Below are 24,544 nucleotides of genomic sequence, written 5' to 3' on the forward strand. Positions count from 1 at the left end.
TTGTTCAAGTGATCACCTGAACCCTACAAAACCAACAATTTAGTATATCACATGATTGTCCTGCACTATTTGGTAACTGAGATATTTAATTGCTAAAGGCAGTAGACCTACCATAACATTGTTGACTGTTAATTGTTGTAGTTTGCTTGGATGTGGAAATATATGGATAACATTTGGAAAAATGAGCTATTAACATTTCACTTTCACAGGCCCTATCTTTCTTATATCAGGAAATTTAAGTTCTATTTAGACCTAATGCTGGTCAAATATTCCCCAAGTAATAAATCTAAATCTAAAATGTTCAAGGAAATTTAATGAAAACACAATCAGGCATGGAGTTTCAGTCAGTCTGTAGGTTCACTACAACATGGATATCTCTTTATTTAACTAACAAAGGAAGGTCAAGTAAATTACAAGTAGAGTTTGCCTAAGTAAATCACTGCGAAACTAAACGGTCATTTATTCCTTTGATCACTCTTCTTAACCATTTATTCTTAGCCCTTACACTCAAGGCTTTGTTACTGGTCCAGTCCCCGTCCTTTGGGCAGTTGACTTCCTCAGGGAGTTTCCGATGAATACTAACTTTATCATCAGTTTCATGAATGGTTTGATAGGATATGAATCTTTTAAAACATTGTCCATCTTTTGTTTTAAACACAAGTTCAAATTCTTTTATTGTCGACATTAAGGTAAGCTCCACCAAGTTAATGTATATTCCCTCAACTCCGCTGTTGCAAGTGTCAAGATATAACTTTTCCAAGACTAAATTATTCTCGTACATAATAAGTCCTGTTGCCAAGGTCGAATCTTCCTCTGAGCTTTGTTTCTTCTTGTATTGTTGGCACTTGAGCTTGAAATCAAAAAGGTGTCCTTCAGCTTGAATAGTGAACTCTCTAGGTTCACCAACAGAATCCATATTTTTGTTGAAATCCAAGATTTCGTATTTTCCCGATGATAATAAATATCCTATAAAACACAATGAAGTTGTTAAGAAAATCCATATTTTTATTAATCCTTTTGAACAAAAACAAGCACATGCTTTAAGTTTAAATATTTCAATAGGTGCAAAAACAAAAACCACACAAGGTTGTTTTAACAATCATAATGCAACTTTTTCCAAAATTAATATACAGTATACAGGGTGTTTGTGAACTCTCTCGAAAAAATTCACAGGATTATTCCTTGGGTTAATACATGAATATTTTACATTATAAACATGGGTCACCGGAGCCTCGTTTTCCTTCTGTCTGTCTGTCTGTGTTTTTTATAAATAACCTTATAACTCGAGTTTGAATCAAGGTACAAACTTTAAATTTGACACACTTGTGTAGTTTAACGTGGTACACAAACATGCAAAATTTCATTTCGTTGACTATAGCCGTTTCAAAATGGCGGCCATCTAAAATCTTTGACCTCAAATTACATGAAAACCACTAGAGCTACAAAAAAAACTCAGGAATAACAAAATGTTGAAAATTTTATGCCAAATCAAATGACACATAGATCTTAAAGATCAGACAACAAACAGCTGAGTTATTAATTTTTTAAATAATTAATAATTTCTTTACTGGCTTCTAAGTGTTATTGTTTATTCATCAAAATCATCTGATACAGAGTACATTACGTAACCTTAAACAGATCTCAATAGTTAAGGTAAAAATAGGACACTTAATACATTTACCATCTAGTAAAAAAACTAAATGTTGTTGTTAGGGCAAACCAGCTGTCTTACATTGTTGTAACAATTTAGAAAGGATCAGATGATTTTAAAGAATAAACAACAATTAAAAGCCAGTAAAGAAATTATTAAGTATTTAAAAAAATTAATAACTCAGCTGTTTGTCGTCCGATCTTTAAGATCTATGTGTCATTTGATTTGGCATAAAATTTCCCACATTTTGTTATTCTTGTGTTTTTTGTAGCTCTAGTGGTTTTCATGTAATTTGAGGTCAAAGATTTTAGATGGCCGCCATTTTGAAACGGCTATAGTCAAAAAATGAAATTTTCCATGTTTGTGTACCACGTTAAAATACACAAGTGTGTCAAATTTAAAGTTTGTACCTTGATTCAAACTCGAGTTATAAGGTTATTTATAAAAAAACACAGACAGACAGACAGACGGAAAACGAGGCTCCGGTGACCCATGTTTATAATGTAAAATATTCATGTATTAACCCAAGGAATAATCCTGTGAATTTTTTCGAGAGAGTTCACAAACACCCTGTATATTTACATCAAGATCAAGAATCAGTCAGAAGTCAAGGCAGTTTTGTGAGTGTCTTATGCTGTTCCTCTGAGAATTATGATATGTTGACCTATAATTTGAATTATTAACAATAACAAACCACTGTTACTGGATTCTAAATCGCACAGTGGCGTCATTTCACCAAATCCTTGGTGGGGGGGGGGCAAACACTGGGGGGGGGGGTATGGAATACCCCCCAGCAAACGGAGGGGTCTAGGGGTCCTCCCCCGGAAAATTTGGCAGTTTTGAAACAAAAATAGGGGTTTAAGCTTATTTTAACCGTCAAAAGCACTTCGAATTAAAAAAAATTTAGTAAAATTGATTTTAATTTAGCAGAAAATTAATGAAACTAACAATTATTGACAACAGACAGAAACATAGTAAAATGTTGGTAAGTTAGTCATCTAAGAAACGTGATGAATAGTTCCATGGTGTATTAATATTATTTTTGTTATTAGATCTATGACCAAATTCTCTTGTACAACATTTAGACCTATAGCAATGAATACGGTTGTATTCATAGCCTATAGTTTATAACAGATTAATTTGGTTTTTAAATAAAACATAAGTATTTAAGTACTTAAAAGCAAATCAAATTTTATCATTAATAAAATATTTTGAAACAACTAATTTGAATGTGCTACTGAGACACTAAAAAAATAAAATTTTTGTTTCAAATTACTGTAGAAGAATAAGCAGATTTTTGTCTTCCATGCTTTTTAGGATTTGACAGAAGAAAATATTTGTATATTAAGCTAGTACAGCATATTTTTTTATCTAGCCCAGGGAGAAGACGCCCCTGAAATCGCAGGAAAAACAATAAAATATAGCCTATAGTTTTATGGACAATGAAAATAGAACAATACATAAATAATAAAAAAGTAAAAATAATTTCTAATACTAATAAATACAGTATGACCGACTATTGACTAAGTAAAAATAGATAGCTAAACTACTGAAACAAATAAAATGGGGATCGAGCTGGTCTAGTGGTTAGAGCGTGGGACTTTGGTTCCTGAGGTCCCTGGTTCAAATCCCACCTAATCACCAATGGATTTGGGTAGACCCGTACTGCGCCAGGTCTAAATAATCCCTCTTTAGCAAACGCCCGTACTGCGCCAGCACTAGTCCAGGTAGGCGAGGGGGCGCCTTCTGGTTAACCCACACCCTTACGCATCATTGGTATTGCGAATGTAAACAAACATCACAGCTTTCGTTATTTCACCCTTGTCGCTAATTTAACAAATCTTGCTCTTTACCTCAGTGCCATTGAGGAATCACAATTAGATACATGTTTAGCAATCAACGGTGCTTTGGAAAATGAAAAAAGTACAAGAAAGAAAGCCACGCTTCTTTGACAACAGTTTGTCAAAACAAAAATTAATCAATTAAGAGCCGGTGACTTGGACCTACTTTGTTTCTTGAAGTGTGTTGCTATCAATTTTGCACCCATTTAGGCCTAAACAAAAACATTACTTTTTTGCTACACTACTGTGAAATGGCCTTTACACCATATACAAAAGCAGGTACTTTTCCATCGGTACTTTTCTTACGACTATTCTCCATTTTTAGGCGTTTCCGTGATAGCAAGTAATAATATCGGTCGTTTCTGTCATCACAGAAAATTGTCACGGATGTTACGCACGCATTTGCTTCCCATTTTATCACTTTAGCTAGTGGGATGGTGCTCAGAATGTTTACTTAACTAATTTGCTTTAGTTGAACGCTAAATTAATTATTTTACCGTGGAAAGCGTGACATTATATCGCAATTGAAATTTTGAAAGGTTTTCTATTAATACGGTTGCAAAAAATACTGAATTACTAATTCATCAACTTAAATGTGTCTTCGAATCATTGCTGTATCTTGTTTATCGCTTTTGCCATAGTTTTTCATACAACCGATTTATTTTTGTTACCATGGATATTGAAAACTGCATTTATATTAATTCAATCAATACACGCAGTAATTTCAACGAAACATGGTTTAATAAAAATATGCCTATATAAGTAACTTCTTTGTATTAAACAAGTGGATCTGTCATCTCCTAAGAAGATTGTTCAACCCGGAAGACATGGGATCTGACCTCTCAACGTTCAAGAGTAAGAGATTGTCACGTCACGTCAAATATTTGGATATACACGGCTACGTTGTACTATTTGATTGAGTAAGTACACGTCTATGGAGTGTTAATATAAGAGCAATAGCCTACATATAAATAGAATGTAATTGTGTAATTGTTTATGTTAATAGGACTAAATCTAAAGCAATACAAATCGCTCGAAATGTATAGAGTAATTTGTAGTTTTAAACACAAACTTAGCACACAACATCTACAGAAGGAAGTAAAACGTTAGGAAGCAATACATTATTTTGAGACTTTGAAGTTGGACGACAAAGATATCAATTTGGTAAATTTGATGCGTAATAATAACGTAATCTATTTGATTAGTAATATCAATAAGGTCGTAACACTATGTGTTGGGCATCACCCTACACTAGATCCAAACATCTACAGTATCTAGAAAACAAAACAAGAATAGACATATTAGACGATAAGTTATTCCTAGATATTGGATAATTAAGTCGGTCCCTCCATTATGATTATGTTGATTAAATTAAATCAAATATTTTGTTATCCAATTTGTAAACTCAAATCTCTCTGGATTTTGAAATTTGGATTACTTTACCACGTCGTATTGTCATCCGATTTCATGTTAAATATTATCCTTTTTTTTAAATTGAGAGAAAATTTCCGGTTAAACGTTTGCATTATATTGTCAAAGGATATCTCATTGAGACATAAGAGGTCGACTAAAGTGTGTGATATGTTTACTTCCGAATCTTTCATATTACCATTATTACCTTCAGTTGTAATATGTTACGAGTTGGGGAAATTATGCTTTATAAATGTAAACTGTGACATCTAAAGGAAATATTGTTGAAAAAGATTACTAAATTTAAATGCTAAAATAAACGTCAGAAATTAAAATAAAATATGATTTGTCTCAGATTTAACGCAGGAGTGGGATTGGACTAGAGACTGGAGGAGACAGTATACACGTACGGTATATTATGTTATTTTCTCTAAATTATCATTATGAATTTTAAGCCGCTCCTCGAGTCGAGTCACAGCTTGTCAGAGATTTGGATTTTTTTGATACCACGATCACACCAATTAGCCCAGCCAATAAATGTTTTTTATCGCAACTAAATGGTGGAAAGCTGGATTTTTTATATGTGATAGAACCACATGAGATGTGTATTTTCCCAAAAGTCCCCACTTCTACCCCTTGAGCTTTCCCCCCCACCCCCCTCCAAACATAGAAATTGCAGTGTTTTACTTAATTGATCATAATTCGAATGCTATGCAAGCTATCGAGCTGCAATTAGTTTTGTTTTATTTCTGATTAGTTTTCCTACAACTTTTGTTTCTGTAACATTTTTCTAAAACCAATATTTAGGGAGATATAAAATTTAAACTTCGTTAAAAGCTTTGTTTCAGAGTGCAAAATTTTGTTTTCCCAATGTATACTTTTAAATTGAAATAATACGTAAATATGGTCCAAACAAAAGTTTTAGTACGTTTTTCAAGGTTTACAAAAATATTATTGGTTAGTCATCTAGGTGACCGGGTGAAGAGCTGGGCGTCGGCAAAGAGAGCGCGTGCGGGCTAGTTGGACACTTCTGCGCTGCGTCATCGCATCTATCCCAGCCAATAAACGCGCAAACTGCCTTTTTTCGTAGCTAAATAGTGGAAGGCTGAGTTCGTTATAATTGATGGAACCACTTAAGACGTGTATTTTCAAAAAAGTTCCCGATTCTCCCCCTTGAGCTTTCCCCCCAACCCCTTCCAAACGTGGAAATTACAGTCGTTTACTTTACTGGATATAATTCAAATTCTATGCATGCCATCGTAGTGAAATTTGATTTGTATTATTTATAATAAGTTTATCTACAAATTTTTTACTAAAGGTTTTCTTATAAAACTATATACAAAGAAATATAACATTTTAACTTTTGTTCATAATGTTTATGTTTTAGAGTACACAATTTTGTATTACTCTCTATATATTTTCCCAAATAAAATACGCAAAATGTTTCCAAAACATTTTTAGTATGTTACTTAAGGTTTATAATTAATTATATATTTGGTTAGTCGACTGAACAAACTGATGTAGTGTGGGGCGTCGGCAAGAGAGCGCGTGCAGGCTTCTTAAAGCATCCGCGCAGCTCCGCCCGTCAATGCATCATAATGACCAGCACTGCTATGTTCTCAACTGTTTCATACAAATCCTAAGACTTCCTAATTTGTAGGAACAACCAAAACAATCCTTTACTACCAAAACAATCTGTTTCCAAGCTAAACCGTGACTAAATGAAGCACCTCGCGGTCAGTAAAAAGTTTTCGTCGATCCACTAATCCTTGATACAAACTGCGTACTATCATTGATATGTCCCTCCCTTGAGTTATAGTCATCATAGTTTATTGTTAAATCTTCAGGAGATATCTCTGTTATTGCTACTTTCAAAGTCTACTTGCATTTTCTGAAATCCAATTTAATATTAAAATTGTTCTGTTATTAAGTATCTGTTATCTGTTATGCTGTCTGTTTGTTGTTATTATACTTTGTTAATGTTATCATCTGTTATTGTTGTTACGTTGCTATTTTGTTGTTATTACTTTTTGTTGCAATGATGTTTTGTTCAATGGTATATGCAGCTTCTCTTATTATTACAAATGCAATTTATCTTTCCATTCTACTGTGCTTAAATATATATTATTTTGTAAATAGTGTATCCGTTGGAATAAATAAGTAAATAAATAAATAAATAAATAGTTCTTTATTGGTTTGTGGTAGACATTATGCAAACGTTTAACATCGCTAATAAAGATGAAGGCGCTTATTAAGTATTTTAAAATCTCCTCTATATAGACTTAATAAAACAAATTAGTTGACATTGACTGGTTTTAATTTGTATTCCTTACCATGATTAAAAATGGCTCATAAATATTACCGACAGTTTTCTACGTTGTTCGTGGTATTATTTTAACACAGGCTTACAACTCATGGCAGAGCAGAAAGCTAACCCTTGCTAGCGGGAAGCGTGAAGAGAGGGACATAGCAATGATAGGACGCAGTTTGTATCAAGGATTAGTGGGTCGACGAAAACTGTTAACTGACCGCAAGGTGCTTCATTTAGTCACGGTTTAGCTTGGAAACAGATTGTTTTGGTAGTAAAGTAGGCTAAAATCAGGAAGTCTTAGGATTTGTATGAAACAGTTGAGAACTTAGCGGTGCCGGTCCTTGCATCGACAGGCGGAGCTGCGCTGCGCGGATGCTCTTAAGCCTGCACGCGCTGTCTTTGCCGACGCCTACACTACATACATTAGTTTTTTCAGATGACTAACCAAATATATATTTATGAACCTTAAGTAACATACTAAAATTTTGTTTTGTCACATTTTGCGTATTTTATTTGGAAAAAATATATAGATGGTAAAACAAAATTGTGTACTCTAAAACATAAACATTATCAAAAAAAGTTACAATGTTATATTTCTTTGTACAGTATATAGTTTTATAAGAAAACCTTTAGTAAAAATTTGTAGATAAACTTATTATAAATAATACAAATCAAATTTCACTACGATGGCATGCATAGAATTTGAATTATATCCAGTAAAGTAAACGACTGTAATTTCCACGTTTGGAAGGGGTTGGGGGGAAAGCTCAAGGGGGAGAATCGGGAACTTTTTTGAAAATACACGTCTTAAGTGGTTCCATCAATTATAACGAACTCAGCCTTCCACTATTTAGCTACGAAAAAAGGCAGTTTGCGCGTTTATTGGCTGGGATAGATGCGATGACGCAGCGCAGAAGTGTTCAATTAGCCCGCACGCGCTCTCTTTACCGACGCCCAGCTCTTCACCCGGTCACCTAGATGACTAACCAATAATATATTTGTAAACCTTGAAAAACGTACTAAAACTTTTGTTTGAACCATATTTGCGTATTATTTCAATTTAAAAGTATACATAGGGAAAAACAAAATTTTGCACTCTGAAACAAAGCTTTTAACGAAGTTTAAATTTTATATCTCCCTAAATATTGGTTTTAGAAACATGTTACAGATACAAAAGTTGTAGGAAAACTAATCAGAAATAAAACAAAACAAATTTCAGCTCGATAGCTTACATAGCATTCGAGTTATGATCAATTACGTAAAACACTGCAATTTCTATGTTTGGAGGGGGGTGGGGGGGAAAGCTCAAGGGGTAGAAGTGGGGACTTTTGGGAAAATGCACCTCTCATGTGGTTCTATCACATATAAAAAATCCAGCTTTCCACCATTTAGTTGCGAAAAAGGGTGTTTTTTTGCATTCATTGACTGGGCTAAATGGAATGGACACAGCAATGTTATCCATACTCTCATATGGATGTATTAATTCACTTACATCCCTGCGAGAGGCAAATGCAATTACTTACATTTTATGTATTTTAGTAAAAAAAACTTCTTATGAGTTTAATAAATATAATAGTAAAAAGTTAAGTAGCTTTTAAAATTTATATAAACGATAGCAGAAGTTTGTTTAAATTGTATAACTTGTATAAAACAGAGCTCTCACAATGCAAAATATTGCTTTGTTTACATTGGGCCTGCAATAGTTCAGGGGTTTACCACCAGATGGCATTGGGGTATATCTCTGACGGCTAGTTTAGGAATTAGCTACCCTTACAAATTACCATCTAAAGATTGATGTGGTCAATAAGGATTCAATTAATATGCATTAGCTTAAAACTGACAGAAACGAAGATATATATATATTTATAGAAATATGAAATGAAACATTTTCTCAATTTGAGTAATCCCTAATACACTTTTATTATTTCATGTTTGTGTACGTATGTTGAGAGTTGCTAAGAATATTCACACCAAAACTGCAGCATCGATGGAAGTGTTGAAAACTTGACTAATGATGTAAATTTGAAAGCAACACATTTCTGAACTGAACCTTAGGTGAGTTACATTAACTTTAATCCTCAATTTTATTACAGATAATACTGATATAATTATTGTATTAAATGAATTAACATTCACACAACTTTCAGAAGTCAAATTTTACCTCCTTCCATAATCATTCATGCGTAGCCTAAAATACAATATTGAATGTTATCACAGCCAATAGACCATTGGACTATGCCATAATAGTCTGTGATGTATATTTACAGCATTTATATTAAGTTTACATTAGACCTGCATTTCAGCAGTTAAAATTGTAACAATTGTGTTTCGTATTTTAATAATGCTATTTTCAAACGCCTTCCAGTAAGCATGTTAATAACACTTGAGTTGCTTTTCTATGGTAAATTTAAACTTAACAACACATATTTAACACGACAAATGCAACAAAATGTTTAATAGTGGTGGTACGATTGGCATTTCATGAACAAACAGAACAGACAAACAATCACAAATTTTACAATTAGAACTACTGATAGGTTCTGTAAATCCATATAAGTTTAATTCTTAATATTTCAAAGCGCAGTAGCATTGAAATTATAATATCCTACATAAAGTGTGTCCCCAGTGAAAACTGTGTTAATTTAGAAGATTAAACAGCAGATAGCTACTTGCGTACTGCTAACTTCTTACTGTGTAAATGATTTTCCCAAGATGGCTTTGTAATCGGACATTGCAGTTCTGTTGAATGATCCTCAATTTCAACGGAAACACCTAAATGAACCAGAGAAGAAATATTTCTTGAGCCATCACAGTCACTAGGTGGGTCGACAACTGGGCCTGTAGGCCTACCGTACATACAACGGATTGTTGGGAATGAAATGAGAGGTTTGCCAAACTATACATGGTGTGTATAGCGTCTAGAGAAAGCTTCTTTCAAGAACTTTGAAAATCCTAGAACCTTATGAAAAATTCAAGTTGAACCTTAATTTGTATTCGAAAAATGAAATATATGCGTTTCAATATAGTATCGAGGTATTGTTTTAGTCTAGCACAAAACAAATAGCATACTCTTGGAATAAAATTCGCATTATCAAATTAAATTGAATCAAACCGACAACCTAATATCAGCCTGCTGTTGTTATTTTTACTGCTGTCCATAATTTGATTTGTGTCATTTTAACTGCAGTACTTTTTAACCTAGCCAATTCAGGAAAACATGTTGGAACTATAACTTCTTGTCAATGTCATCACCATAGTGTAGTAAACTCAAGAAACAATAATATAATTTGTACTGTGCTCTCTGAATTTTTGTATTCGTTTCGGTATATAAAAAGTAATTATTCCAATGAAAACTTCACATTTGTTTTCTAATTGACAATTCAAAACCAGCAACGTAAGTATTTCCATCAATTATTTCCATTATTTTGTAATACAATAAGTGAATTACAACATCTTCTTGATTTAATCACAAGATGCGTTTAAAACTAAAGACATTGTCGTCACGACGTTAAGGACATTTTTTTGTAAAGAGATTAATACAAATGTGAAATAAGGAGGTGGATTTGGAATAAATTGAGAGGCAAAACATACACACACCTACGCGGTACCATGATAACTGCACACTTGTGAACAAATATAGAAAAGTAAAATATTCTTTACTGGTGAGGACCTAGTGCTCAAGAGAGTATATATGAGGGTTCTCCTATCTTGCCTGAATTTAACATGTAATTATTATAAATAGACTTTTGGTCAATTGTGTCTTATTTACGCCGGGGGCATTTTTTATGCAATAACTAAAAGAATAAAGAATGCGTGGAAAGGGAAGTGATTCAATCCTCTTAAGGTTTGTTGTGGCATTAGTCAAATTTTACCATTTTTTTTTATTTTGAAGTTGAGTAAGACTAGTTGAGTATTAGGCCAGTTGCTAGTAAATTTTCGAAAAATCTGATCCATCAGACAAAAAAGCTGGATAAAATTAAGCTATTTATTGAATAGTTTAAACGCTTAGATATGTTGCGAAATTAAAGGAAAAAATATTTCCCTACTGATTTGTTTAATTCGCTCTGAATATCTTTATGTGAGGGATGATATCTTGGCAAAGCGCGGGGCTTTAGTCCGCAAGGTCCCAGGTTCAAATTCTTCCAATAACTAATGGGATTTTGCTATGTAATAGAGCCATGGCCATCATGGCCTAGCATAAATTAATAGGTGGAACTTTTCGGGTTCCAAAAGAAATCTAAGTTGCCTAACAGCATTGAGGAAACTAAATTAATGTGTTACAAACCTCAAATCCCAAACCTACAATTTCTTATCTGGCTCTGAAAAATCAACTTCGAATCAAGCTCGAATCCAACAAATCAGAAAACATTAAAATCGATCCAGCCGGTCTCGAGTTACAAAATGTTGAACTAAAACGACTTTGTTATATATATATTATATAATTAAAGATTAAACATTAATAAACTTAGTACCCAAGTAAAATTATTTATTAAAATATTTACTGACTATAGTTTCGGCTCTAAGGCCATTTTCAAAGTAAACAAAAATCAAAATAAGATATGTAAATAAATAAATAACATATGATATTATAAAACTTTTCTAACTTGTAACATAATTTTGTCTTCATTGATTAATTTATATACTATATGATGTGTTGTACTTATTTTCATTAATATTTTCTCAATTTTGTTATTGTTTCATATATTGCTATGTAATAGAGCCATGACCATCATGGCCTAGCATAAATTAATAGGTGGAACTTTTCGAGTTCCAAAAGAAATCTAAGTTGCCTAACAGCATTGAGGAAACTAAATTAATGTGTTACAAACCTCAAATCCCAAACCTACAATTTCTTTTATATGATATATATTAGGATATTTAATAGTTTAGTTACATAATATTAGTAGGATAAGTCACAGAGTGTTTATATAACACTAAATGAACTCTCAGACTCATTAATAGGGCAGTTTCTCTCAGAACTATTATTACAAAGGAAAGGCCGCTCTGGCGCAGTACAGGTCTGATTTGGGTGGTAGATTATAATGCTGGCGCAGTACGGGCCTGCTACCTGGACTCTCTGGCGCAATACGGGCGCCCCGATGGATTTTATCTAAGTGATAATGCCTCAACCCCTAGGTCTAGCCTGAAGTAATGTGACAAACGATTCCAGGATTGTGCCTAGCGTCCTAGGACAAAAAAAAAAAAAAATAAAAAATAAATAAATAAAAATCTATATAGTACCGGTACTTGTAGCAGTAGTAGATATATAGCTATATCAAACCATTCCATATTCTCTCTTTAAGATTTGTTTACAAAACTTAAGTAGTAACATTTGAAAGTGATCTAGCAAGTTTTAGCACAAGCCCAAAACCTACTAAAGCAGTATACTTATTTCTTAATCTAGGAACATCGCAGTAGAGTCTTCTCACCTTATAATAAGGATACTGCACAAAACAACTCATTGTGTTCTAACAACAGGTCGTAGATAGTCTCTAAATCTAGTTTGACAACAATCTAGAGTAGCCTATTGTAATCCCCATTCATTGTAAATACTTACCCTCCCAACCAGACTCTGTATCTTCTTCTGCAGTTTCCTGAAAATGATATGTAAAACTTGAATGACAATTTTGGCAGGGCGGACATTAAATATACAGGGTGTCCCACGTAAGGATGAAATAAAATTGTCTCCGGCTGAATCAACCCCAAGGAATAAAGTAAAAATATTTTTTTCAAATTTAAACATATGTCATGTTATACATAATTTTAAAGGTATTTAATAGACAAACATTTTGGCGGAAACAGAAATAGGCTGTATGGAAATGTGCTATTTTCGAATACAGAGTGATGAAAACGACAGGAGTTTCCGGTACACAACACTTTTCTTAAGACCTAACTTGTTTCCATTGTCTTTTATAATAATCTCACTTGACCCATCATAGCTCTCGTCACTACAAATTTCAGCCACAGTCTTAAAAGATTGGCCAGATGTTTTCAAGGTGTAGACCTATTTCCCGCTTAAGATTTTCATTACGTTATTTGTTTGAATTTTGTTTCATGCGCTGTTGGGTTCCAGTGTCAACGTCGTTTATATAAGTATGTGCGTATTTAGAATCAGAACCTTCTTGTGGAATGACAGGACTTAGTCGGTGGTAAAACATGTCATGGATCTTGAAATTGTAGATCCCATGCTGATACTCTCATTAGTAAATACGCTTCAGAGCTAACCATGGCAAAGTCCTGCTAGGAATTACTTTATTGATGAACCATACTAGTAAACAGATATAAAAATTTAAATATATAATATTCCAGTTTTGCTTTGGAAGTGATAGGTCCCGCAATCCGTGGAAAACCAAAAAGAAGTATTTCAAACAATGTCCATATGTTTAGTTGTAACCAAAGTTAATTGTGTTTGATCCAATGTAAACGCCAAACGGATAGCGCCACCGTGCCGAAAATATAGCCTTTAACTGTTTCTCAAGTGATGTCCTTTCTTAATATTCTGTGGTATATTTTCTCATCAAGGTGAAATACCTTTAGTTTGACACCTCAAATGTTAAATCCCTCCACCCGTTATCAAATTATGACTCCGACAAGAAAACTGCTTGGCTTGCGCAATAGATTCCTAACAAATTCTCTTTCTCATGAATGAAATGATTAGTCTATATAAATAAAATTAGAGTTTTGTCTGTACTTTGCTCAGAATTATATACTTTTAGGTTATTTTTACGTTTTATACATTAAAGAAGCAGAAACGAGTCTTATCTCTATTTCTGTCTGCCTGCCTGTCTGTCTTTCCCTTTGTCTGTAACACTCAAGATGGCATTTTACGCAATCTTCTCCGTGAAAACCAGAGTACCTATCAAGATCCAAGTCATTTTAATGTATTCACTGGATTGGCGAGAGTGTCTTTAGTGATTTAAATATAGCCTCACTACTTTGTAAATAAAATTACGGACGTTCAAAAATGCAGTTTTGTGCGATTTTTGTCAAATTTTCGTTCAATTTTTATCACATAATAATCGTCTATGAAATAACGAACAGCTGTTCGGATCAAGATTACTTTTTCTAGCTGTCAATGATATGTTTACAAATAATGTTGTTTACAAATACCGCAACCATTTCGAATCACGTTTTGAAAGCAAATCCCAACCAAGTGAGATTAAAAACGTTTCCCTTACATAACGGATTTAATTAATCGCAAGTGCAATAATATAGTCTAATAGTGTAACCGTAAATGAAATTAAATAACTAGACATCGTCCAAATCGGAACCAGAAATTCTTTGAGTATAAAATGTTTCTTGAGTTTTGACAACCAGAAAGAAGACCTTGAATCAGTGTTGTATAGGGCTGGACACTGAAATGATCGTCGCCAATAGCTTACAAAAAAGGTTTTCACTCATTGACGGCGCTTCAATGGCGGTTGTGTAAAGTGTAAAGTAAAAAATCACAACTGCAGTGGGTGATTGTAACAGAGGTTTAACAGAGGAAGTGCTAAACTCGCTTTTCCAATGTGTCACTTTCTGTTTCTACTCACCGTGTGATACAATCGCTGGACCATACAGCCAATAGGCCCATAGCTCATATCTTGGGTACGTAAGCCTACATATTTATTCATAACAACCTTTTTGACGACGATCCTTGATACCGGTACTTTTCCATAGAATACATGGCCTACCTACTTAAGAAATATAATTACAAATGACCAAAACCCCAACATTTTGTGATTTTCGTCACATTCCCTTCTAATGTTAATAGATATACTAATCATTGTTTAGAGAATGCGTAATCTATTAAATAACAAAAAGTTGTTTGGGTAAGGTTGTTTTTTTTTTCAAACTGACACCGATAAGTTTACGCTATAACTTTTTACGAGAAAATCCAAAAGCAAGAGATCAATAACCTCGGGACTAGATATTAATGTATTTAATTGGTCGGATGTACTATAGTTCTTAGGTAGGTTCTTACGTAGGTACTGGTTCTTTTCCTTAGAACCGTTGGTAGCTGCTAGAATCATTTTTAGGTAGGTACCAACACATCACTGTAGTTTACAAATTAGTTATCGTTGGTGTTGCACCTTATTTATTAGAGCCGTCCGTATTCAATTTAAGTGATGTCTTAACTCTGTATAAGTTTTGCTTTTTCTGTCTGGATTCCAAATCTTAGCTTACCCGGTATGCTAAGAAAATGATAACCTATTTGAGTAAAACATTTGTTGGGCAAACCATCATGAATTGTTTACGCCTTTATATTGTTTATGTATCAATAGTTCGTGGCCTTTTTGGATTGTTGTGTGTATGTCTGTTGGTAACGCATTAATGTCCTTATTTCTCAGTGTTTCACGGAATGGACAAGAGCACCTTTGATACTGAAAATGTCAACCGGAATAAAGTGTTAAATGGTGAGGTTGAGGTAGTACTTCAAATACGTTTAAGTTAACCGATGTGGAAAGTAACTTTCAATTATAGGCCTACTTTAGGGCTACGCTTCATGGATCTATAAAACATTTTTTAGTTTAATCATTGGACATATGGACCATAACGATCCGGGTGACATTTAATTGCGAAGCATTTATTTTGGCTTGAACTGTCAGATACTGTATTTGCGAAGGTTTATATATAATAGTTTTGCCAGCATATCTGCAAATATGCAAACTAACTGCTGTTCTTAATCTTAATATAAGAAGGTTTCAACTGACTACTATAAGATCCCCGTGCGTAGAACGGGCACACAGCTAGTTTGAGAATAAACTAATTAATTCTAACACATAGGATGGATTGTGTAATGTAATGTGCAGTTACAGTTTGATACAAGTCAGCAAAACTTGAATTTAGACTGGAAACAAATACTAATAAAGTTATAATGAGGAAAATGAATTTCTTATAATTTACAAATGAATCTAATGACAAACTTTTGACATGAAAGTAAACTGATTAACCATAATTTAGACAACCCTGACTTCATTTTGCCCTTATGGCTTTGTTGAGCTTCATTTTGCATATGACGCACCACTATACATACCACAGGAGTCCCCAGACAATCTGTCATTGTTGAGATTCCTCTGTCTAGTTTGGCAATGTGTGGAAGAGTGTTGACTGTGTAGTGTCTTTTGAGGCACCGCTGGTTCTCCCAACTGAACTTGTACATCATGGTAAATGTCAACTCATCATATTCTGAGTCTTTCTGAGTCTGTCTTGGCTGTTCATGTTCATCCAGATAAATGTTTTTATTCACTTGTTTGCAAATGTCTTTACTGTAGTGGAGCCTCCAAACATCAACCAAATATCCTTCTGGTCCATATATAAACACCTTAGCTTCATTGTCATCTTCTTCCTTAGCTTCATTGTCATATTCTTCGCATTTAACACGCAAATTTTTGTCTGATGCCAATGGTATTGTGTGATGCGTTGAACTATGTTTCATATTATTCCCCGGTTCGGTCGTTGTATGGGAGGATTGATACAACCAATCAAATAACTCGTTTTGCTCAGGACTGAACAAGACTGAAAGAGAAATACAGCTTTATTAAAAGTAGCTTGAATATGTTTGAAAAAGTTTAAACTATGTTAGTTTTTCCACTTTTAGGCAAGATATTCTAGAACAAGTGTAATTCAAATCGTTGTGTACAGTTGAAGAGGAACTATTAAAAAAAATATACTCTTACACATTTTAATCAAGGGTCGTTTCAAAAGGATGATCACGTATGTAATTCTTTTGAGTTCATAAACTTGGTCTTTTATGGGGATTTTTGGTTTTACAGTAAAATTAACAAATTTTAAGACAAAATAACAAGAAATTGATAGAGCCAATGAGCTTTAGAAAGGAACAGAGAACAGTTGATTACAAGTAGATTTTAGAAGAAAAATATGAATTGTTTATTGCCAATAAAAATACATATTCATTTTTTTAGCTTAACAATTAATTAATTGTTACTTGTTTTATTGTAAAAAAATATAATGTTGGTGGATTAAGATTTATGGAATAAATCATTGAAAGGTTTAAATTTTAAAGAAAAATACAATATTGAAAACATTGAAAGAATAAAATGTAAATAAGAACCAACAGTTTATTGTTGCATTATAAAATTGTAAAGTACATTTACCATTATAATAGGTGATGAAACAATACAAAATTGAAAAAAAAAACATGTTAGGACTAAGAAACCGGTTTAGTTACAATTTAATTAAAACATTATATCAATTTGAATAGATTTAATTGTTTTTAACAAACCATCGACTAAAAAATAGAATTAGGCATTATTATTAAAATTTAATCATATCTGTGTTTTAGTAGAAATTGGAAAATGCCGAAAATTAGTCGAAAATTACAAAATTTTTTTAAAAGTTTATGGAAACAATTGGACTTAACATTGCTTTTCTGAATGTTTCCTTAATTGTTCCAGCATTGGTACAATACTAATAGTATTATTATACTATCAAACAAAAAGAATAAATATAGACTGTCAAAGGAAGGTTCCGCGATGTGCTGCTAGAGCGTGCTCGGTGCTCGATTCTCTACCGTCATCAGATCCTCGCTGTATGCTACCAGCAGACGCTGCAGCGGTGTCCACCTTACCTTAACTACACAGCACTCCTAGCTGTGGACGCAAGACGCAAGAACCTATGCAACCCGCAGCACTGCTATCAGTCTATTTAATTCTTTGTGTCTATGATACTATCTACTTATTTTACAATCTACAGGTTTATTTATTCGACCAACATTATAGGACATACAGTAGGTACTAACGTCGGTTATCTTGCTAAGAGCAAAGAGAAAGAAACACAGTAGAATTTCACTTTGGTTTAAAAGATTGACCAATCACAGCCATCTAATGACTGGGTCAGGGAACTGGAAGCCTAGCAGCTTTACACTGAGTCCATCGTATCAGACAGTGCCAAAGACCTTCTGGACATCCATGAGGGCAAGGATAGTTGGGCGTTGAAGGAAATTGTTAGTTTAGGGGCATATAACAACCTGCAGAAGCTTATCGTACTTTAATACTTTTATACTTTTCAATGAAATGGTGATAAGGTACATATTTTAAGCCAAGTATGAATGGAGATGAGTGTAGGATGAGTGGCGCGGTCGTGTAGTCTTGTTAGTGACTAAGGCTGACATATTCCTTAGACACAGCAGTTAATTAATAGCCCATACAGCTAATGGCAACTAAGGGACCTACAGTTTATAGTGGAATCCGAACCACATTTTTGCCTTGGTATATACGAATTGGTCTAATTATCAGGATAGTACTGCGGATAATTGAAGTAATCACTCGTGCGGACGTTAATCCACACCAGGGAGTATCGTACGTGTTGACTCCGCAGCAGAAGCCAGCTTGGGTGTTAGAGATGATGCCAAGTGAGTCAAAGTGAATATGGATTTGGGTGGAGAGGACTTTCTCGAAAAGTTTCTTGAATGTGAGGCTACCCTGCCTTCTTGGTGGTAAGCTAACAGCTAAAAGCTAATACCTGCCTGTTAACACTTAGAGGCAGGGCTAATGCTCTCTGAATGGCTGGCCCCGGTAAGTCTACTCATGCTGTTACCTAAGTTTTAAAATAATCTTCTAAATAATAAAATATGGTGATTAAATGAATATTGGTTTACCATGGCCTTTAACGTCATCAGCGATTGTTGAAGCTAAGCTCAGTAGAATCTGTAACAACATAGCTCATTTTAGATTTAATATCCAGTTTGTGAACATTCTGAACAACTGGGTGAATGCAAACATAAACATAAACACTTAGATCACCAAAATAAGCGAAAACGACGAGCGGAAACCTCTCTTTACATTTGAATGGGTTACATCAGAAAACTAAATTCTGCAAACATATGGCCTAAAAGTGCACTTTTTGCACTGAAAGTTTTGCCTGGAATCTCAAAATTTTAGTATTTGGGAGCAGCTTCAAATGTTAAATACAATCAAGTTTAATTCTATTTCAAACACATTCGCAAAAGAAGAATATCGGCAACGACATCGTGACCCTTTGAAATGCATCGGAAATACAAATACATTAACTTGGGTTCTATCTGGCTATCAAAAGTTTTAAATACCCGCCATTTATTTATTTACAGAATGCCATTACATCATAAAATGACAGGACAATTGTCAATACAGTATTAGTTAAAGCTAAATAGTAATACTAAAAATAAAAAATAAATTGTTTTAATTCCTAATCCTACCAATTTCCACATAAAAATTTTTTTTAAAGAATAAAATGTTTTAATGAACAACCATTCTTTAAATAAAAAAAATTAAATCGGCGATTTTTTTTATTATTTTTTACTATGAAATGTTGTACAATTTTGGTTCAATATATTAAAGTGATGCTTCAAATAGTGAATCTATGGATAGTGGGCTTAATTAGGTTCTTGTGTCTAGTGTTATACATATATGATGTGTGTGACTCTGCCCACAGAAAACATACTTGTTTTCTGTGCTCTGCCTGATAATGGACAAATTGAATACCTACTCAAAATAAATAATCAATAATGCTTCTAAAATATACAGGTCGTAAAATGTCAAAACTTGAAAAGCCTGATCCTAGGCCACTCATATTCAATAACAATTATATCTTATTAATCAATCAAAATACCCCGAGTTGTAAACTCAGGAAAACGTTTTTAAACTACTATATCGATATTCAATTCTTCATTGTATTTCATATATAATAATTATTAACACGCTTTTACTATAATTAATTTACTCGACCTTCATAAAACTACCTACCAATTTTTATATTCGAAAATAGATTAACTTTTGAGATAAAAAAACCCCCAAGAAGGGCAATTAGTTGTCCTCGAATTAGCAAAGCTGAACGCTGTTCCGTCTCTACCTTTTGCCCGCGCATGCGCAAAAGCCTCTTTTCCTACCTACTGGCGACTGCACGTCTTTTCGATTACGTTTTTCACTCAAGGACTGTACACAATAATGGAAATACAGTAGAACCTTGATAACAAGACTCTCATGGGAATTATAAAATAAGTCTGGTTGGTTATCAAGGTTGACTTCTTTTTGAGGTTTGCAATAACATGTGTTTAGAGGTAAAATGAATTCAAGGGGATTTGAAAAATACAATCAAGAGTGACTTGTTATGGAGGGTCTTCTTACCGAGTTTCCACTGTAGCTGTTTACATTTTATATTGCAATTTATGAAAACGTAAGTTATAAATATTCACGGAATCAGTAAAAATAAAAATACATTAATTTTTGTGGGTTTAAAAGTACTTTTCACCACACTATGATGTTTTTAGCTGTTTTTCATACATACGTTAATTGGTGGCTGAAAGTTACGTTTTGCTGAACATGCCAGCTAGCTGTATATGCTGTAATCGTCATTTGGGTACCGAGCAGGTTTTTACATCCCTAGGACCGCAAAATCAGCTGCCCGCTTACTTTCTTAAAACATGAATGCATATTAATAGTTATTTACCTTACAAGAATTCACCTAAGTGATGTAAACACGCTCTTGCGTATCGTGTAACGTACAGGATTTTACCTGACCCGACAATATACAGGGGGTTTCGTACAATATTTTTCATTATCCATTTCACTTATCTTCTAACAGTACCTATCGTTCTTTTACAACCAAAAGCTAGGTTAGGAAAATTCTTTAAAGCATAACAATAAAATTCAAGCACACAGCTGATTTCTAGCTTTGAACGTCGTTGGCCCCATAGAGGTATGTTTTGTTGAGCACTCAATGTTATGGGTTTCATTACTTCACCGATTGTGTTTTTGAAACTTTACATCACTCGTGAAGTAAAGAAGGTGTATACATCACGCTTGGGATAGGGAAGTTTAACATGGCGGGTTGGGTAAATACACAACCAGTACCCACAGCATTGCAATAGAATTGTTTTATTGTCACCGCTGCCTAGCTACTGTTTATTATTATTTTTGGTGATTACTCAAATTATTACTTCACATAACCTTAAAGTTGTACTTGTGTTGACAGTGTGCATTATTAGAGGTTATTGTGGTGATTAGTGGTAATAGTGGTATAGTGTGGTGAAAAATAGCGTTCGTACCACGTACCAAAATATACTATTCAATAAGGTTTTAAAAACTAAATGAAATATTAAAATCAAGATGTTTGCACTATTTGTTGTGATCTCCAACTAAATAAAATTTTTATTGAATCTGTGGAGAAACTCAATTTTCAAGGAACAATACATTTATTCCTTTTATCTATTAAATATAGGGAATGGCGCCTGCCTCTTTCGATATACTTACCGTTTCTGATAAGTTTCAAGAACGATCGTCAGAGAGGTTCTTGCTATTTGTGTCAGACATATGATTCTCGTCACTGAGACAAAACGATTGCATCATGTAAGCTATTACAACATGTTGCAATCATCCAATTAGAGATGAATATGTTGCTACAAATAATCAGGGTTCAGGTTTTTGGTGGATTATGTAACTTATAACAATTATTTTATGTGCTCAACAAAACACACAAACCTAAAACAAACTATACAGGGTGATTGATATAAGTGTGCCAGCCGTTTTATTCGCAAACTATAAGAGATATAAAAAAAAGTTAAATGGTAAGTGCCTTGGATTTTAGCGAATTTCCCTATAGGGAAGTAGCTATTACCGTAGGTGGCATGGTAAGACCTAGGCCCGGGACCGATTTACTTTTTCATTTTGATGTCCCCAGAGGCCAAAAACACCATTCGTTCAAATTTTTATATATGTATATATATATATATATATATATATATATATATATATATATGTGTCCGTGAACACGATAACTTGAGTAATTTTTATCCGATTTTCATGAAATTTGGTTTGAAGGTGTAAGGCAGGATAAACTTGAATGAGTTCGCGAACCAGCATGATCAGACCATGGGAACGGGGTTTTACGGGGGGTTTTATGGGGTAAAAATTGGTTTTTCTAATTTTTGACCCTCCAAACGCAAAATTTCCCAATTTCTCTTCAGACCTTCTTAAAGAGCTCAAAAAAACAAATAATTTAGTATATCAAAGTGTTTTTGTACTATTATTAGTTACGGAGAAAATTCAAATAATTGTTATTTTAAAATTCCCATGTTATTCTTATGGGGAATATTGTAAAATGTTGTAGTCTGCTTGTTTATGGATATATTTTGATCAAACTTGGTAAATTTATTCATTTTATACTAAGTTATTAATATTTCTCTAAAAAAAAACACACTTTTTATCCTCCCTGTAGCAGCAAGCCTATGTACTCATTAAAATTAATGTTAATTAAATACATTTAATTGAAAATCAATTCAGGCAACTGGAAATTCGCTTAGTTGGCAGGTTTGCTGCGGCTGGGGTATTTTATTTAAAAAATTGTAGTCAAGTCAAAAAAATTATTTTAGCCACAATTTTTCCAATATGGCTGCCAACTTTGATTTTTCTTACGGAACATCCTGTATTTTATGATGTATTCTGGTAGAAAATGTGATTTTAAGACGATTTTATTCTTGTGATTTTTTCATAAACCTAACCGTTTCAAAGACAATAATGGTTAAAGTTTTGAAATTTTTGCATGAGAAAGAGTTTCGATACAGGCCTAAGCAAGAATGCCAGCTGTTTTATTCGAAAACCATTCAAAATTTCACAACTTAAACCATTATTATCTTTAAAACGGTTAGGTTTATGAAAAAAATCACAAGAATAAAATCGTCTTAAAATTACATTTTCTACCAGAATACATCATAAAATACAGGGTGTTCCATAAGAAAAATCAAAGTTGGCGGCCATATTGGAAAAATGGCGGCTAAAATAATTTTTTCGACTTAACAACAATTTTTTAAATAAAAAGGCCAAGGCACTTGTTGAATTGTTTTATTGTCACCGCTGCCTAGCCACTGTTTATTATTATTTTTGGTGATTACTCAAATTATTACTTCACATAACCTTAAAGTTGTACTTGTGTTGACAGTGTGCATTATTAGAGGTTATTGTGGTGATTAGTGGTAATAGTGGTATAGTGTGGTGAAAAATAGCGTTCGTACCACGTACCAAAATATACTATTCAATAAGGTTTTAAAAACTAAATGAAATATTAAAATCAAGATGTTTGCACTATTTGTTGTGATCTCCAACTAAATAAAATTTTTATTGAATCTGTGGAGAAACTCAATTTTCAAGGAACAATACATTTATTCCTTTTATCTATTAAATATAGGGAATGGCGCCTGCCTCTTTCGATATACTTACCGTTTCTGATAAGTTTCAAGAACGATCGTCAGAGAGGTTCTTGCTATTTGTGTCAGACATATGATTCTCGTCACTGAGACAAAACGATTGCATCATGTAAGCTATTACAACATGTTGCAATCATCCAATTAGAGATGAATATGTTGCTACAAATAATCAGGGTTCAGGTTTTTGGTGGATTATGTAACTTATAACAATTATTTTATGTGCTCAACAAAACACACAAACCTAAAACAAACTATATATTGTAAGGCAACAAAATAATTGTATTAATATAAAGCAATATCCAGAAGTAGGACAACGAATTCTTTAAACAAACTTACAGTTCCATTATAATTAAATTAGAAATATGAATAGTATATTGTTCGATCATGTGTAGGCCTATCTGTCATTGTATAAACAACAAAATCACCCAGAAAAACTAAATATTTTCTTAAACTACACACTTATAATTAAGAAATTATGGAAAATACAAAGTTGGTACAGAATACATATACAATCTTACCAAAAGTGATCCAAACACCATAGCAGCTAGTAGTTCCATGACTCAGATACAAATAAGCCCAACCATTCGCACTCAGGCAGTTGGATCTCTGGATGTACGCAATTTTGCTGTCAAATTAAGCAAGTGATAAATTACACTTAAACACATGTCAGTGGCATGAGCTCTCTTAACTGAATCATGACTTTTGCATTTAGAAGTTATAACTTATAATATTAGTCGTCATCCATGTACGAAAAATAGGTACTCGATATTTGTAGCATTTTAGTGACACAAATTGACTTTGAAGCATAACGCTCACTCTAAATTAAACGGCCGAGAGCCTTAAAACTTGGCCCTGTAAAACTACTTAATATTATTACACATGGTTTTATACTTTTCTCTGAATCCTCTCACATGTAACCCCGAATAAATGTATATTCTTAGGCATAAAAAATACAATCACTGGAATCTAAAATACTAATTAGGGCCTAATTGAAAATTTAAAATATTATAAAAATGAAATCCTCTTTGCAATTTTCAAGAAAAGAACGCTTGAAATATTAATAACTATTGGAAAATATAACTAATTTGAATTCTACAAAAATCTCTAGTTTGAATTAACTTTAAGAAATGCAAGTTAGGATATCGAGTGGT

At 33.3% G+C, this 24,544-nt stretch overlaps 1 protein-coding gene across 1 annotated transcript; it reads right to left on the reverse strand.

The window, feature by feature from the left end:
* Nucleotides 1-339: 339 nt before the first annotated feature.
* LOC129000142 (uncharacterized) lies at nucleotides 340-24,002 on the reverse strand. The gene is made up of 5 exons (XM_054427070.1): nucleotides 23,912-24,002; nucleotides 18,816-18,864; nucleotides 16,233-16,714; nucleotides 12,771-12,807; nucleotides 340-966 (listed from the first exon to the last, which is right to left on the reverse strand). The coding sequence occupies exons 1-5, from the start codon at nucleotides 23,948-23,950 to the stop codon at nucleotides 437-439; spliced, it is 1,137 nt and encodes a 378-aa protein (XP_054283045.1). The 5' UTR covers nucleotides 23,951-24,002; the 3' UTR covers nucleotides 340-436.
* Nucleotides 24,003-24,544: the final 542 nt, after the last annotated feature.

This window comes from Macrosteles quadrilineatus, unplaced genomic scaffold (genome assembly GCF_028750875.1).
Source record: "Macrosteles quadrilineatus isolate MER2022 unplaced genomic scaffold, UCM_ALF_1.0 Scaffold_8__2_contigs__length_117827958, whole genome shotgun sequence".
Classification (NCBI taxonomy): Eukaryota; Metazoa; Arthropoda; class Insecta; order Hemiptera; family Cicadellidae; genus Macrosteles; species Macrosteles quadrilineatus.